At 39.7% G+C, this 15,941-nt stretch overlaps 2 protein-coding genes across 2 annotated transcripts; one reads left to right on the forward strand and one right to left on the reverse strand.

The window, feature by feature from the left end:
• The first annotated feature begins 11,547 nt into the window (after nt 1-11,547).
• LOC133037085 (uncharacterized) lies at nt 11,548-14,668 on the forward strand. The gene is made up of 3 exons (XM_061113900.1): nt 11,548-12,605; nt 12,671-12,737; nt 12,815-14,668. The coding sequence occupies exons 1-3, from the start codon at nt 11,548-11,550 to the stop codon at nt 14,666-14,668; spliced, it is 2,979 nt and encodes a 992-aa protein (XP_060969883.1).
• Nucleotides 14,669-15,037: 369 nt separating this feature from the next.
• On the reverse strand, nt 15,038-15,903 carry LOC115712041 (transcription factor bHLH131). The gene is made up of 2 exons (XM_030640252.2): nt 15,614-15,903; nt 15,038-15,505 (listed from the first exon to the last, which is right to left on the reverse strand). The coding sequence occupies exons 1-2, from the start codon at nt 15,764-15,766 to the stop codon at nt 15,050-15,052; spliced, it is 609 nt and encodes a 202-aa protein (XP_030496112.2). The 5' UTR covers nt 15,767-15,903; the 3' UTR covers nt 15,038-15,049.
• Between the last annotated feature and the right edge of the window lie 38 nt (nt 15,904-15,941).

Genomic DNA, 15,941 nt, shown 5'->3' on the forward strand with positions numbered 1-15,941 from the left:
AAGGGAATTCAGTGCAGGGAATGTGAAGGTTTTGGGCATATTCAAGCTGAGTGTGCAAACACTTTGAAAAAGAATAAGAAAAGTTTCAATGTCACTTGGAGTGATGATGAAACCGAAAGTGATGAAGATAATTCTGAAAATGTTGCCCTAATCTCTGTTATGTCTAATGTGTTGTGTGATTCACAGGTGAAAGCTAGATTGGTATGTCTGAATAATACCACCGAACAAGAGGAATCAGATTCAGATGAGTCTGAAATCTGTGAAGAGTCTCTTGCTGAATCATACAAAGTCATGTATGAAAAATGGATTCAGGTTGCTTCTGAAAATAGAGAGTTGAATAAATTGAATAAAAAATTGTCTCATCAGATTGAAATGTGTGAATTGAAAATAAAAGAGTATGAGACAAGTTCTTGTGATAAAGATGAAAAAATCACTCTCTTAAAGAAGGAACTTGAAAATTTTAAGAAAAATGTTCAAATGCTTAACCCTGGATCTTCTATTTTTGAAAAAGCTCAGAATGCAGGTCAAAGAGGTTTCGCAGGCCTTGGTTCAAATGGAATGGAAAGTTCTGGAGTCACGAAGTTTGTAAAATCTAGTGTTCCAACGAATCACTCTGAGGCTACAAAGTCTGCTGTAACAGTTTCACAGCCTGTCGCAGCAAGAGCAGTTTCTGATGCTGCAAAATCTCCAGGATTTTCGAAAAGAGTAAGATCTCAGGTAAAAAGATTTGTTCCCACTTGTCATTTTTGTGGTAGAAAAGGACATATCAGACCTAAATGTTTCACGTTGAAAAATCTGTTTAAAACAAATTATTTTGATAATTTGGAAAAATCTCAAAAGAAACATAAAGGTTTGAAACAAATATGGGTGAAAAAGAATTGTCTAGCTGGTTTTTCTGATAAAACTGCTGCATCTCAAATGTGGTATTTTGACAGTGGTTGCTTAAGACATATGACAGGTGACAAGGACTTTTTGACTAACATTCGGCCTATGCAATGTGGAGAAGTCACTTTTGGTAATGGCCTATCTGGAAAAGTTGTTGGTATGGGAACTCTAAATTTTGAAGGGTTACCTAGACTGAAAAATGTGATGTTAGTTGAAGGACTGAGGGCTAATTTACTTAGCATCAGTCAAATTTGTGATCAAGGGTTTACTGTTTCTTTTGATAGTGATCATTGTTATGTTCTGAATGATGACAATGAATGTATCTTGCAAGGATTTCGATCCAATGATAACTGTTACACTCTAACCCCTGTGTTTACTTGTCATTCAGCTATCAACAACACCACAGATCTGTGGCATGCCAAGCTTGGGCATATTAATTTTAAAAACCTGAAAAAATTGTCAAATGTAGGTATTGTCCGAGGACTTCCCAAGCTTGGTAAAGAAAGTGTTGGTAAGTGTGAACCGTGTCAACTTGGGAAGCAATTAAAAAACACTCACAAGCCTGTGTCTCATATCAATACCTCAAAAGTATTGGAATTGCTGCACATGGATCTTATGGGTCCAATCCAAGTTGAAAGTTTGAATGGTAAACGATATATCTTTGTGTGTGTTGATGATTTCTCTCATTTTACTTGGGTAGATTTCTTAAGAGAAAAATCTGACACGTTTGATGCCTTTAAAACTTTTTGTCTGAGATTAAGAGTTGAGAAAGGTTGTAATATTGGGAAAATTGTTCGAATTCGAAGTGATCATGGTAAGGAGTTTGAAAATTCTGTGTATGATGATTTTTGCAAGTCTACAGGTATAACTCATGAATTTTCAGCTCCCAAAACTCCTCAACAAAATGGAGTTGTTGAGAGGAAGAATCGAACATTGCAGGAAATGGCAAGAGTGATGTTAAATAGCAAGAAGTTGACAAAGCGCTTATGGGCTGAAGCTATTAACACAACTTGCTACATAATAAACAGAGTGTTTATTCGTCCAGGTACCTCAAAAACATCTTATGAAATCTGGAAAGGTAAGCGCCCCAATGTAAGTCATTTTCATGTTTTTGGATGTGTGTGTTATGTCTATAGAGATCGTGAGCATATTGGTAAATTTGATGCTAAAAGTGATGTTGGTGTGTTTATTGGATATTCCTTAAACAGTAGAGCTTATCGTGTTTATAACATGAGAACTCAAACTGTTTTGGAATCAGCTAATGTGGTTGTTGATGATTTTAGAGATTTTTCAGAGTTTTCCACAGAAGCCAAGATAGATAGTCTCATGGATACTCCTCCAGAAGTTGCAACAGCAGATCCTGATGCAGCAGAACCTATTGCTGATGCTGCAAATGACGAATCTGCTGCTGCAACTGAGACTGGAGAACCAGAACCGTCTATCTTGACTCATCCAAACATCATCACTGACTCTATTCAGAAAGAACCAAGCACCAGAGTCAAACTGAATCATCCAAAAGATCTCATCCTTGGAAATCCTGAAGAAAGCATGGTAACTCGCAGAAGGTATATTAATTTAATCAGCTTTCTTTGTTTTGTTTCTCAATATGAACCGAAAAATGTGAAGGAAGCCATGACCTTTGAGGAATGGCTCAATGCAATGCAAGAGGAACTCAACCAATTTGTTCGCAACAAGGTATGGATTTTGGTCCGAAGACCAAAAGGTATAAATGTAATTAGAACAAAGTGGTTATTTAAAAATAAAAGTGATGAGTTCGGTACAATTGTGAGAAACAAGGCTCGTTTGGTGGCACAAGGGTACACACAGGTAGAAGGTATTGATTTTGATGAAACTTTTGCTCCTGTTGCAAGATTAGAATCAATTCGTTTACTTTTGTGTATTGCTTGTATTTTGAATATTAAATTGTTTCAAATGGATGTGAAATCTGCCTTCCTAAATGGTATTTTGAATGAGGAAGTTTATGTTGAGCAACCAAAAGGATTCGAAGATCCTCAATTTCCAGACCATGTATACAAGCTTGAAAAAGCTTTGTATGGTCTGAAACAAGCTCCTCGAGCTTGGTATGAAAGGTTGACTCAATTTTTACTTTCTCATGACTATCGCAGAGGTAGTGTGGATAAAACTCTTTTCATCAAGCATATAAAATCTGATTTTATCATTGCTCAAATTTATGTTGATGATATAGTTTTTGGTTCTACATCTAACCATGAAGTGCAGGTATTTGTTGATCAAATGAAAAGTGAATTTGAAATGAGCATGGTTGGTGAGCTTAATTTCTTTCTGGGTCTTCAAGTGAGACAAATGGAAGGAGGTACATTTGTATCTCAAAGTAAGTATGCTAAGAACCTTGTCAAGAAATTCGGCCTTGAATCGGCTAAGCAGGTAAGTACTCCAATGAGCACCACACTGAAATTAACAAAAGATGAGAATGGAGTAAAGGTAGACACTACACTCTATCGTAGCATGATTGGAAGTCTTTTGTATTTAACTGCTAGTCGTCCTGATATCTGTTACAGTGTGGGAGTGTGTGCTAGATATCAAAGTAATCCTATGGAATCTCATGTATCACTCGTAAAAAGGATTATTAGATATGTTAATAGCACTCGATTATGGAATTTGGTACTCAAAAGATACTAATTCAAATCTTGCTTGTTTTAGTGATGCGTATTGGGCAAGTGTGCAATGCTGATGATCGAAAGAGCACAAGTGGAGGGTGTTTCTTTCTTGGGAATAATGTAGTATCTTGGCATAGCAAGAAACAGAATTCCCTCTCCTTGTCCACTGCCGAAGCTAGAGTACATAGCTGCTGGCAGTTGTTGTACTCAACTATTGTGGTTGAAACAAATGTTGATTGATTATGGGTTTGAATTAGGTGTTTTGACTATTTTTTGTGATAATACTAGTGCCATAAATATTTCCAAAAATCTTGTTCAACATTCTAGAACAAAGCACATTGATATAAGACATCACTTTATCAGGGAACTTGTTGAAAATAAATCATTGCAATTAGAATATGTTGATACTGAAAAACAATTAGCTGATATTTTCACAAAGGTCCTAGATGCAAGTCGCTTTGACTCCCTCAGAAAGTCTTTGGGAGTTTGCATTGTTTAATTTTATCATGTTCATAATTTTTGTACAATAGTGTTATGTGATTCTTCTCTAGCTTTTAATCTCCTATCATTGTATTTTGACAAATCATGTTTATGCTTTTGGATTATAATCAGTTAGGATCTCATTCTGATCATACTTTGTGATGTTGTGTTAAAAGGTTCATGTTACTCTTTATTTGTGTCTAGGATTAAATAATGTACTTATACAGAGTTGAGCAATTTTTGTTTCAGTCTTGTCAGGCCCCTTGCTAGAATAGAGCTACCCATACTGAGGTGTGAAAGCCATCTGTTGAGTAAGCTGGAACATTGTAATTAGCAACTATGATGAGGATGCACTACCATAGAAAAGGGCTACCTTCAGTATGGTGTGAAAGCATCCAGTTGCGGGATCAAATTGAAAAAGGCGAAAATAAAAAATCTTGCCAAGGACAATGATCCTATTTTCACTGCACACACTTATGTCTGACAAGTGTGTTCAAATTTGTAAGTCTCCTCTATTAAAATTAAATTGATAATCCTGGTTCACAATTTTTAGTAACATGCATATCTTTTTCCTCAACATCAATTAAGTATGATTTGTCCCTGAGATACTGATTAGTTATTTTCTTTAAAAGCATAACATGTATTGTATTTTGTCAATTGTCAATGATATTGGATTTCTTTGCTTGATTCGAATCACATATATCTATTGTGCACATTGTATTTTATTTTCGGTTTTAATTTAAAAAAAATATATATATATAAAAAAAAAATTAAAATAATAAAAAAGAGGGAGGCGAGTGACTTGCTTCATGGGTTAAGGAAACCTTGTGCCTAAATGGTAAGTATCAACATTCATTCTTCTTTGATTTATTTTTGATATGTTTCCATTTAAAGATTGATCTTTTATATGGTAATGTGTCTTTAATCTTGAAGATTGACTTATTTTTGGAAATATTGTTGGTAATTCTAGTTTCCTTTTATTTTTTTTAAAAAAAAGGGGGAAAGAAGTTGCAAGGAGTGGGCAGTTTCCTTTTGTAATCGTGGGCTGGTGGTTTCTCAAATATGTTAAAATTGGTTTCCTTTTTGCTAAACTCTCCCATGTTTATTTCAACCAATTTTTGTCATTCACTCTCACCACCTACCCGATTCTATTTCTTTGTCTCTCTTGCTTGTTTGCTGTTCATTGTCTCTTTCAGATCAAAATGGTGAGAACAAAGAACCTAGGGCATCCCAAAAAGGAAAATGGTGGAATCTAAACAAGCCCCCTCAAATGCTCTTCTTGCTGCTCCAATCGTCTTGCTGCCATGGAGGAGGTTCAGCAAGAGATGTCCAAGCAGTTGTCCTCATTGATCAAGCTTTATGGGGCATAAGTTTTCTTTCTTTTTGTTTTTGTTAGACATATTTCTATATTTTCATTTCTTTTTGTCTTTGGCCCTTATAGATAAACAAAAAGGGGGAGTAATTGTATACTCAACTGTCTAGGGGGAGTTGAGGTTTGTGTTTGTGTTTGTGTTTGTGTTCATCTTTGGTCGAAGTTAGCTGTTTATTTTGGTTTAATGTTGTGCTTCTCAGGGGGAGTTTTTATGTTTATTTTGCTAACTTTGTTTTGTAGGTGTTTGTTAATTAATAATATTTTGATTATCTAAAGTGCCAAAGGGGGAGATTGTTAGGTCCTTTTTGGCAATTTAGTTGTCAAAATATTTTTTAATTAATGTGCATTTTTATTGAGCATTCAATTTGTTTTTATCAACTCTAGACCTTTTTTCCAGGGGGAGTTGTGGTTGGTTAGTACTTGTGAACATATCTTTTAAAGTTAGCTTGTTTTTGGTTTCTTTGTGATATTCGATTGTGTTACTCAGGGGGAGTAGTATCTTTTGCTCTTGCTAACTTTGCTGTGCAGGTACTTTTTGTTAAAAATTATTTTGTTCATCTAAAGTGCCAAAGGGGGAGATTGTAAAGTCCTTTTTTGGCAAGTTAGGTGACAAAATAATTTTTCCTTTTTATGGTAAGATTGCTTTGCATTCATTTTCGAAATCTTACCTCTTTTATTCGGTTATTAGTTGCCATTTTCCTTGTTTGGAAAGTTGCACTTTCAGCTGAACTTTCCTTTGTTGAAAACTTCTCAAAAGAGAAGGAATTCTCTTTTGGAAAGTTGTCTTTTTTAGGGAAACTTTGATTATTGCCTTTTCCTTATCAATTTCGATTGTATCTTGATACAATCAGAATATCTAATCTGTTTTTGGCAGGAATCAAGCATTAATAGAGGATCGGACCCGATTTTAGTAAGTTTCCCGTTTCTGGGCAGATCTGCTTCGTCAGCATCCGAATCTGATGTAGCAGATCGTGTTTCTTTTGGAAAGTTTGTGTACAGCTGCTAATTCGAACTTGTGGTTGCCTCTTTGGTTTCTATGATCTATAAATAGAGCCTAGAGAGCAACCATTCGAATTACCTCTTCCATTATTCATTTTCTACATTTATCTTTTGAGAGAAGAGAGTCTTTCTTTGTTTTGTGAGAGCCTAGTTGTTCATCTAGGTTCTAGTTGTTCTATTTCTGTTCTTACTCTATCCTAGAGGTTGTGAAGAACTACTTGACTGAACAAGAGATTGGTCTTCGGGAGAAGACTTGTTGAAGCCTTACTTCGGGAGGAAGTAAGCACTTGGTCTTCGGGAGAAGACTTGTTGAAGCCTTACTTCGGGAGAAAGTAAGCACTCACACTTCAAAGACGAAGGGAGTTCGGGCTTGAAGGTGTTTCAAGAAGTCAGATTCATAAAGTGGATTACAAAGGATTGCGGCAATACTTTAGAGGGAGTCTAAACTTGTTTAAGTCAATTGTCTTTGTAATTTTGATACTTTATTAATTGATTTCATTCTCTGGGCGTGGCCCCGTGGACTAGGAGTGTTCGGGAGAACACTGATACCACGTATAAATCTCTTGTGTCAAGTTATTTATTTTTCTGCAAATATTTTATATTCTGCCTGTTCAGATTTGCTATAGCAGAATTACTTTCTGCTGCTGCAAACGCGTACAGTTTTTATATTTTCTTATATACAACTGACATTTGCAAAAACACGGTTTTTCAGTTTATAATTGAATTGTTTCTTTGTCAAAATTAATATTAAATATATTTATATGTTTATAGGTTTATCTATTTTCTCTTAGATCAATCATGCTCATATAGCAAAAAAATCATACTCATATATACATGTTATTTTCATTTTGTAATTTAGATCTTCTTAGTCATTATTTAGTTCACTTAAACCTTTTCCGATTATGGTAACTGAAGTTTTGTTTCTTTTAGGTACTCCATTACAAAAATCTGTATTACATGTATTATTTATTTTTTACTATGAGGAGGTGGATTTCTTTATTGAGAAATATATAGCGTGACAAATTATTGTTCATATATTGAATAATTATTTTTGAATAATGGGATTCATATATATAACTGTGTATATTGAATTCTTTATTCAAATAATTATTTTTTATTTTTACGTGATTATTTATTGTTCATATATTTAGAACCCTATTTGGTTAAAGTTAAGATTATAAGATTAATTAATTTGTGATTTCTTCATATACACATAATAATAATCTCACCTAATAACTAATAATATTTTTTGTTTAATTTTTAATTGTATAACTTTCAAATAACATAGAAAAAAATTAGCATAAAATATAGTATACGTGCCTTGCACGTAGCTTTTTGCTTAGTATACGTAAATGTATATAAGTTTTCTAATGGAGCTTAAATCTATTATTTTTCTCTATAATTCTAGCTTCAATAATAGACACGCCACGATGTTTTGCGGGTCGGGTTAGGGTTGAGATAATTAGACACGAGTCAAAAAATGGGTCGACATGCTTGACACGAAATAAAAAGCGGGTCACATAAAATATGAAACGAGCACGACACGATGACACGTTTTGTCACCTCTAACATATATAAGTTAAATTAAAATTAATTTAAAATTTAAAAAATATTTTTTGATTTTTTGAAATTAGCAATTAATAAGAAAATTTATTTTATTTTATTCTAATTTATTAATTATTTATAAAGATACATCATTTTAAATTTTAAATTGCACATGTAATATTGATATTGATGTTGATATGACAATGACAAATCAATCATATCAACATTTTATTGTCCATATGAAATAAAATTTAACTAAAGATATATTTTAAGAATAATTTAGAGTGAATTTTTTTAACAGGTTAAAAAATTAAGAAGACACAATTTCGGGTAAAAGTCTTAAGTAGCGAAAATAAAATTCAAATACAAAAATCTAACTAGAAATTCCATTGATTTATATACATATATAACATATTTATTTATATAATTCAGTATTAAATTAATACACAAAAATGTCACCCTGCAACCAATTGATGTAAGCTCAGTTTCATCTATTTCCTTTCAATTTGAAATTAGCAGGCCTATATAAAAAACTCTCTCCGTACTAGCTTCTGTACCCGAGTAGTGGTGGTGCGCGTTAGGCTCTGTACTGGTGGCAGCTGTCGTCCCCGATGGCGGGGAGTGGTGGTGCAGACCCTCTGAGGTGTCCTGGGTTTTTTAACCTATCCTCCGTTAGTGAGGTAATGTATTCTCGATCCTCCTTCACTTTTCAAAATCTTGAAATTCTCTGCTTAGTTTCTCCCTGGGTTTGGCTACGGAGTGAGTGCGAAGGTGATTTGGGGTGGTCTGTGCTTAGTTTTCCGGTTCGTATGGAGGCTCGGGTGGGTGTTTCTTCAAAGGGGATTCCGATTGTTGAAGTGATGGAGGAAATTGAGAACTTGTCTTTTGATGATTTTGCTCTTCAAATAGAACCAGACGAATTGACTGCAGCGGACACCATTGCTAAGTCCCTGGTTGGTTGATTTTTTGCTAAAAGAGGTGTTTTCAATGGTACTCTGAGGAGTGTTCTGTCGGGTATGTGGAAACTGACCAGAGGATGGCGTCTCCAAGAAGTGGACAAACAGAGGAAAATCTTTGTGTTTAGGTTGCAGAAGGCCTCCGAAGCACAAGCGATTCTGCGAATGGCCCCTTGGTCTCCCTGTAATGGGTTTATGCTCGTTTGCCAGATGCCACAAGATGGAAGATGGCAGTCTGCGGACCTTAAACATACTGATATCTGGGTTCGGGCTCTTGAAGTTCCTACTCGTTTTCTAACTGATGCAGGGGTGGTTACTATGGCCAATCGTCTGGGCACTTGTGTTTTTGCTTGTCCTACCAGGAGGGGAGGGGTCCTTCTTAATGATTATCTCCGATTCCGGGTTCGTATTGACCTTGAGGCCCCTCTTATGGTCGGTGCTTCTCTACCCGATGAAGGCCATAAGAAGATTTGGGTTTATTTCAAGTATGAGAGACTCCCATTGTTTTGTTACAAATGTTGGTGGGTTGGTCACGAGGAAATGCACTGTTCTGGTAAGAAGAGGCTGTTGACTTTGGATGATGGACGACCGGTCCCTCTATTTGGGCCTTGGCTCCGGTTGGGTTCACGTATTGAGAATGGCTTTTCTGTGTTGGAAGCTGAGGATATTGTTGTTCGCGATAGAATGGAAAGGGATGCTAGACCCAAGGAGGTCCTACCCCTTTGCCCGGGAATGGAGCCGGCTCTGGTGGGGACTCCTATTATGGCGGAGGCGATCCGTGAGCAAGCGGAGTTTGGGTTGGGGGAACCGTCGACTAAAAAGATCAAGGGAAGTGTGGCGAGTCTGAACGATGACGGGAATGCCTCTGGTGCTGGTAATTCGGGGGGAACTCTGTGAAGTCTGCTAGTCAGACGGAATGTTTGAAAGTGGTGGTCGGGGACCAGACGTTCTCTGTGCGCAGGCCTTCAGGGGATCCGGTGGGCCCGCCACCTTCCAACCTGGATGGACCTACTTTGGTTGCCCCATGTCCCTTGGTGTTTAAGGCTCCGGCTGCTAAAGATGGGCCTAGGAAGAGAGGTCGGCCCAAATCAAGAACCCCTTCTCTTGTTGGACCAAAAGGGGTGGCTACCAGGCCTGTTTTTGGGATTTCTTCTCCCCTGGAGGGCTTTCGGTCTGGGTCCAAGAGAAAGAAGGGCCCTGGGTTTGAGTTCATAGGAGAGTCGACTTCGGAGGGGGGTCATTCGGCCCAATTGGGGGGAAACCCGGTCTTGGCTGGTGATGTCTTTTGCAAGGTCAGTGAGAACTCCCCTGGAAAGGGCCGGGTGCAACGGGGCAAGTCTGTGAACAATATCAATGGGGAAGATGGACTTGCATTTGTCAAGGTTGGGAGGCGCCGGAGTGATGATGGCAGTTCAGATCAGTTTCGTGAAGTTAGAAGATGTAGAAAAACCATTGAGGAGGCTACTAAACCGGCCAGTCTCATTGCCCTTGAGAAGGACGATGGCGTGCCCGATGATGCTCGTGACTGTTCCACTTGCAATCCTGGTGCGAAAAATGGTGCCGACAAGAGTTTGGTAATTTTATCTGATTCTACTTCTCTTTTATCTGATGCTAATGTGATACATACCCAAAGTGTGGATGGTACTATATATCTGGAAATTCAGGATTTTACTGTGGCCGAGGAAGCGGGCCTTACCATGCCCCCCACAGCTCCATGATTTTCTTGTCGTGGAATTGCCGGGGCTTGGGGCAAGCTCGGGCAAGACAGGCTCTGCGGAGTCTGGTGGCGGAGGTGAATCCTGATGTCCTATTTCTTATGGATACTAAAATTTCTAGTAACAGTATGCGAAGTTTATGGAGAAGGCTTGGGTTCTCTAGGGCTTCGGTGGTGGATGCCCAGGGCTCTGCTGGTGGATTATGTCTTTGTTGGAAATTGGGTGTCGAGATAGAAATCCTTGGGGCGGATGACCATGTGATATGTGCTAAATTCTCTAATGTTCTCAATAAGCCCCCGTGGGTTGCTTTTTTTGTCTATGGCCCTCCCTATCGGGGAGCTCGTGCTGATTTCTGGGAAAACTTTGGTCTTCAGGTGGTGTCTCTTAATGATCCTTGGGTTGTAATGGGAGATTTAAATCTGGTTTTGAATCAGGCTGAAAAGTTTGGTGGTAATTCGGTTTCTGATGTTGAAAGTGCTCTCCTTAATGACTTCTTGTTAGTTTCGGGTGGCATTGATCTTGGGAGTGTGGGTAATTTTTTCACCTGGTCTAATAAGCGGCAGTTCTCGGAGCTTATCAAAGAAAGGATTGATCGAGTGATCGGGTCTCTTGATTGGATTCTGAGTTTTCAGCAAGCGGGGGTTAAATCTCTTACTATTAAGTCCTCTGATCATGCTCCCATCTTGCTCGATCTGATGCTTGATCGGGATAATTTCCAGAAACCTTTCAGATTTCTTGATGCGTGGACGCGTGACCCTGCTTGTTTTGAGGTTGTTAAAGAGGCTTGGCAGATTAATGTTCGAGGGGTTCGAAGCTTTCAGCTTATGGCAAAGTTGGCTTCTACCCGTAAGCATCTGAGTAAATGGAACAAGGAGTGTTTTGGCTTTTGCAATGAGAAACTGAGGCTCTTGGACAGGTTACTGTTGGAGATCCAATAGAGACCACCTAGTGATGATAATATGAAGTTAGAGGCTGATGTTTTGCTGGAAATGGAGGAAGTGTCTAACCGCCTCAATGATATTTGGCGTCAAAAGTCCCGGGAACTTTGGTTAAAAGATGGAGATCGCAATACCCGGTTCTTTCATACGTCCACTGTGATTCGACGGAAGCGGAATTTCATCTCTGCTATTTCGGAGGATGATGTCCATTGGATTAGTGGTAGGCGGGATATTGGGGATTATTTCACCGAGAATTTTCAGCAGGTGTTTACCTCGGTCAATCCCCCGGTGGATGAGGAGTTGATTGGCATTATCCCACCTATGGTGTCTTCGGTTATGAATGATAGCCTTACTAGTATTCTGTCGCGGGATGAGATTAGACGGGCTGTGTGGTCCATGGGGCCGCTGAAAGCGCCGGGTCCTGATGGAATGCATGGTCGCTTCTACCGTTCCCATTGGGAGATTGTGGCGGATGATGTGATTGGTACGGTCTCTGAGTTTTTCCAATTCGGTAGATTCGTCAAAAGTTTGAATCGAACTTTCATTGTTCTCATCCCCAAAAAGGAGGGGGCTAAGAAATTTGATGACTTCCGCCCCATCTCGCTATGTAACTTTACTTACAAAATCATCTCGAAGATCTTGTCTAATCGGCTTCGGGGCATTCTCCCAAATCTCATTTCGCCGCTACAAGCTGCTTTTGTTCCGGGTCGGTGGATTGCTGAGAATGGTCTAATTGCTCAAGAGATTATGCATTCTTTCAACAGGAAATGCTCTGGGGTGGGATATGTTGGGATGAAACTCGATATGTCTAAGGCATACGACCGTATGGAATGGGGTTTCTTGGACCGGGTTATAGATGCTTTTGGATTTTGTGTGAAGTTTCACCAGTTGATTGCTTGGTGTGTATCCTCGGTTAGCTTTTCTGTCTTGCTCAATGGCGGACCGCTTAAACAATTCTTTCCTTCTCGGGGTTTAAGGCAGGGCGATCCCCTTTCGCCCTACCTTTTTATTCTGGGAGTGAAGTCCTATCACGGTTATTGTTTCGTGAGGAGGTCAATGGAGCTATCCATGGGTGTAAGGTTTGTCCCCAAAGTCCTGCCATTTCTCATTTAATGTATGCGGATGACACTTTTGTTTTCTGTAGGGCTAATAGTGGGGAAGTGGCTCGGGTTCAGGATTGCCTCAATAAATATTGTCTTTGGTCGGGCCAAGTAATTAATGTGGCTAAATCGGCGGTGGTTTTTTCTAAGAATGTCCAGGCTGTTACTATCGGTGAGATTTCTGATAGCTGGGTTTTACGCCTCTTTCCTCTGAGGATAAATTCCTGGGGAACCCCCTATTGTTCTCTCGCAGTAAAAGGAATGACTTCCAGTTTGTGGTTGATCGTGTAAAGAATCGCCTTGAAGGTTGGCGTAGTAAACTATTGTCTCAGGCGGGTCGGACAACCTTGATCAATTCGGTTATCGCTAGTACCCCGATCTACACTATGTCCACTTTCTTGCTTCCTAAGACTATTTGTTCTACGTTGGACAAGTTGGCTCGTAAATTTTGGTGGGTCGGGGCCACGGGTAAAAATAGATTCTTGGCGCTAACAAGTTGGGATTCTATTTGTTTGCCTAAATCTTATGGTGGCCTGGGTATCAAGAAGTTCTTTGACTTAAATATGGCCCTCATCTCTAAACTGGCGTGGGGCCTGGTTAGTGGCAGTATTGCCCTCTGGTGTAGTGTGTTCCATGCGAAATATTGTAAGAGGGGAGATACTTTTTGGAATTGTCCGAACCCTTCCCCTGCCTCCTTCTCGGCTTTGGGTATTTTCTCTTGTCGGGATTTCGTCCGCAAAGAGAGTTGTTGGTTGACTAATGATGGGGGGGATATTGATCTTTGGTGCTCTCCTTGGATCCCGTGGCTATCCTGGGACGAGTACTTGGCTGCCTTCAATCCAAGAATTCGTGATCCCCAGCTTAACACTCTGAGTCCTCTCCTTGATGACGAGGGGGTTTTGCCTCGTGACGTGTTGAATCTATGGTTTATTCCCGAGGTGGCGGAGAAACTGGGAAAGTTCAGATTCCTGGGAGGTCTCTCTAGGAATGTCCTGGTTTGGAGAGATTCGCTTGATGGGCGTTTCTCGGTAAAATGTGCGTATCGTACGTTGATCAAGGGCAGACTCCCGATCCTTAATGGAATTTGGAAGAAGATTTGGGGAGCCCCGGTGCATTTCCGCACCAAATTGTTCCTTTGGAAAGTTGCTCGAAACATCCTTCCCTGTGGCCAAAAACTCCATGATGTTCTGGGTTCTGCTTCTTGTTGTGTTCTCTGTGGTGCCGAGGAGGATTCTTTACTGCATCTCTTCTTACACTGTGGTGTGGCTCGCCATTGCTGGTTGGGAAGCCCATGGGGCATCCGAAGTGACTTGCTCTCCTTTAGTTCCCCTCTGGAGATGGTTCATTGGTTCTTTGACCCAGGTATATCTGAACCCGACTCATCCTTTAACTCTTCTCTGTTCCTCTGGTTTGCTTTGTTTTTGTGTGGGGTCTTGTGGCAAGCCCGTAACAAGGCTTTCCATGAGGGAATCCCGGCTTGTCCTTCGGCTATCCTCATTCAGGTTCAGCGATTGGTGGCGGGGGCAGGTGAGTCGGGTTTGGGTAATACCGTTCAGCCTCCCATTGGTGATGTGGTCCATCAACATGGGGTAGTCTTACCTGCCCATGAGTTTACGGTCTATTGTGATGCGGCTGTCCGTGGGGGCACGGGTTTTTTTGCGGTGGTGGCATTTGATAGCGAGAACACTTTGGTGGCTGCGTTTTCGGCTAAAGCCCCGGTGTCTTCCCCTCTCGAAGCCGAGACGTTGGCCCTCCACCATGCTGTCTCCTTCTGCTCTCTGCGTGGCTGGGATACTGCTGTGGTGTTTTCGAATTGCCAAGTCCTCGTTGATGCGGTTAACAAGCGGGTGGTGCCGGATTGGAAGCTCACCCATGTGTTCCTCTCTCTGTTTTCGGAAGTTTCTTTGGGGGTGTGTGCTGGGGTGTTTTGGATTCCCCGTAGGAATAACGAGGTGGCTCACCGCCTTGCTGCGCGGGCGGCCACCTTGGATGTTTGTCGTGTGTTTGGTGTTGGGGAGGTTGCACCCCTGTTGCAGCCATGAACTGATTCTTGTTTGTTTCTTGGCTTTTGCCTTTTGTTTTAATGAAGTTTTTTCCCAGCCGAAAAAAAAAAAAAAAAAAAAATGTCACCCTGCTGTGCCTACATTACACTTTTTACATTACTGTGTAAATACCATTGACACGATCATGGGTTAATTATATTATATATTACTTTTATTTGAAACCGAAATAAGTGTAGATATACGTCCAATTAATTTCATCCTATGTATACTAAACTAATATAAATAAGGAAGTAGTATCTTCGAGTTGTCCAAACAATAAATAAATAAAACACATAATTTAGTTAACTAACAATAAAATAAGAAACCAACATACATACATACATGTCTAATACTAAGTTTAGCCTTTTCCATATTAATTTTTCACTTCAACTTTTTGGCAAGAACTAGCCTCAAACTCCTCCTAAGCAACACCAACACTCCTTCACCATCACCATCACCATCGCCGCCACCGCTACCTGAGCTAGGAAGCGGAGGCATTGGTTGCAGCCACAGCAGGGTCTTGGCCCTGCCACCAACTGTGACCATCTCAGCCTTGACCACCCTTATTAATCCAACTTCTCCACCACTCTTAGCCGATCTTATAGCATTTATCAACTCCAACATGAGCCCTGGCCTGTCCTCAACACTCAATGTCACTTTTATAAACACTTGACCATCTTTTTCTTCTTCTTTTAATCCTCCAGAGTATTCCAAGCTCAGGCTATCGTCCCCGCTCGGGACGGCGGTGCCACCACAAACAGCATCCACTTCCTCCACTGCCTTCTTCAGCTCCCTCACTCGCCTTATCGTTTCTGCCAGGACCGAAGCCTTGTCCATCTTATATAAATGTAAGACTTTGAAATTAGATGTGATAATACTACAAACAATTATGTATGTATAAATGGATTTTCTTTTTATGTTAAAATATGTAAAAAAAATCTTTACTTTGATCAAATTTGGGAGAATAGTACGAAGAGTGGCGTATTGACTATTGATACGCATTCTTCTAATTCTTTCGGCCTCGCTGTGTTTGAAGGCAACGATTTGCTTTGAATAACTCCTTGATGTGTTACGCCCACCAGCTTGAACCATTTGCATTTTAATGAAAGAAAATGTATACTAATACCAAAGATTAATTAATTGGTAATGTAATAATCTGATATATCGGTTTATGTGTATATAAATGGGGAAAACAAATATCAGGGGGTTTTATATATATGGGGAAGCTTTCTTTTTTTTTTTTAGAAGAGAAGAAAATATTTATGCATTTCGA

Source organism: Cannabis sativa, chromosome 4, assembly GCF_029168945.1.
Source record: "Cannabis sativa cultivar Pink pepper isolate KNU-18-1 chromosome 4, ASM2916894v1, whole genome shotgun sequence".
Taxonomy (NCBI): Eukaryota; Viridiplantae; Streptophyta; class Magnoliopsida; order Rosales; family Cannabaceae; genus Cannabis; species Cannabis sativa.

Coding starts and splice junctions, on each gene's coding strand:
- LOC133037085 (XM_061113900.1), top strand. CDS start 11,548: ATGAAGTTAGAGGCTGATGTTTTGCTGGAAATGGAGGAAGTGTCTAAC. Junction 12,606..12,670: donor GAGCTATCCATGGGTGTAAG/GTTTGTCCCCAA, acceptor TGTTTTCTGTAG/GGCTAATAGTGGGGAAGTGG. Junction 12,738..12,814: donor ATTGTCTTTGGTCGGGCCAA/GTAATTAATGTG, acceptor GATTTCTGATAG/CTGGGTTTTACGCCTCTTTC.
- LOC115712041 (XM_030640252.2), bottom strand. CDS start 15,766: ATGCAAATGGTTCAAGCTGGTGGGCGTAACACATCAAGGAGTTATTCA. Junction 15,506..15,613: donor TTCTCCCAAATTTGATCAAA/GTAAAGATTTTT, acceptor CATTTATATAAG/ATGGACAAGGCTTCGGTCCT.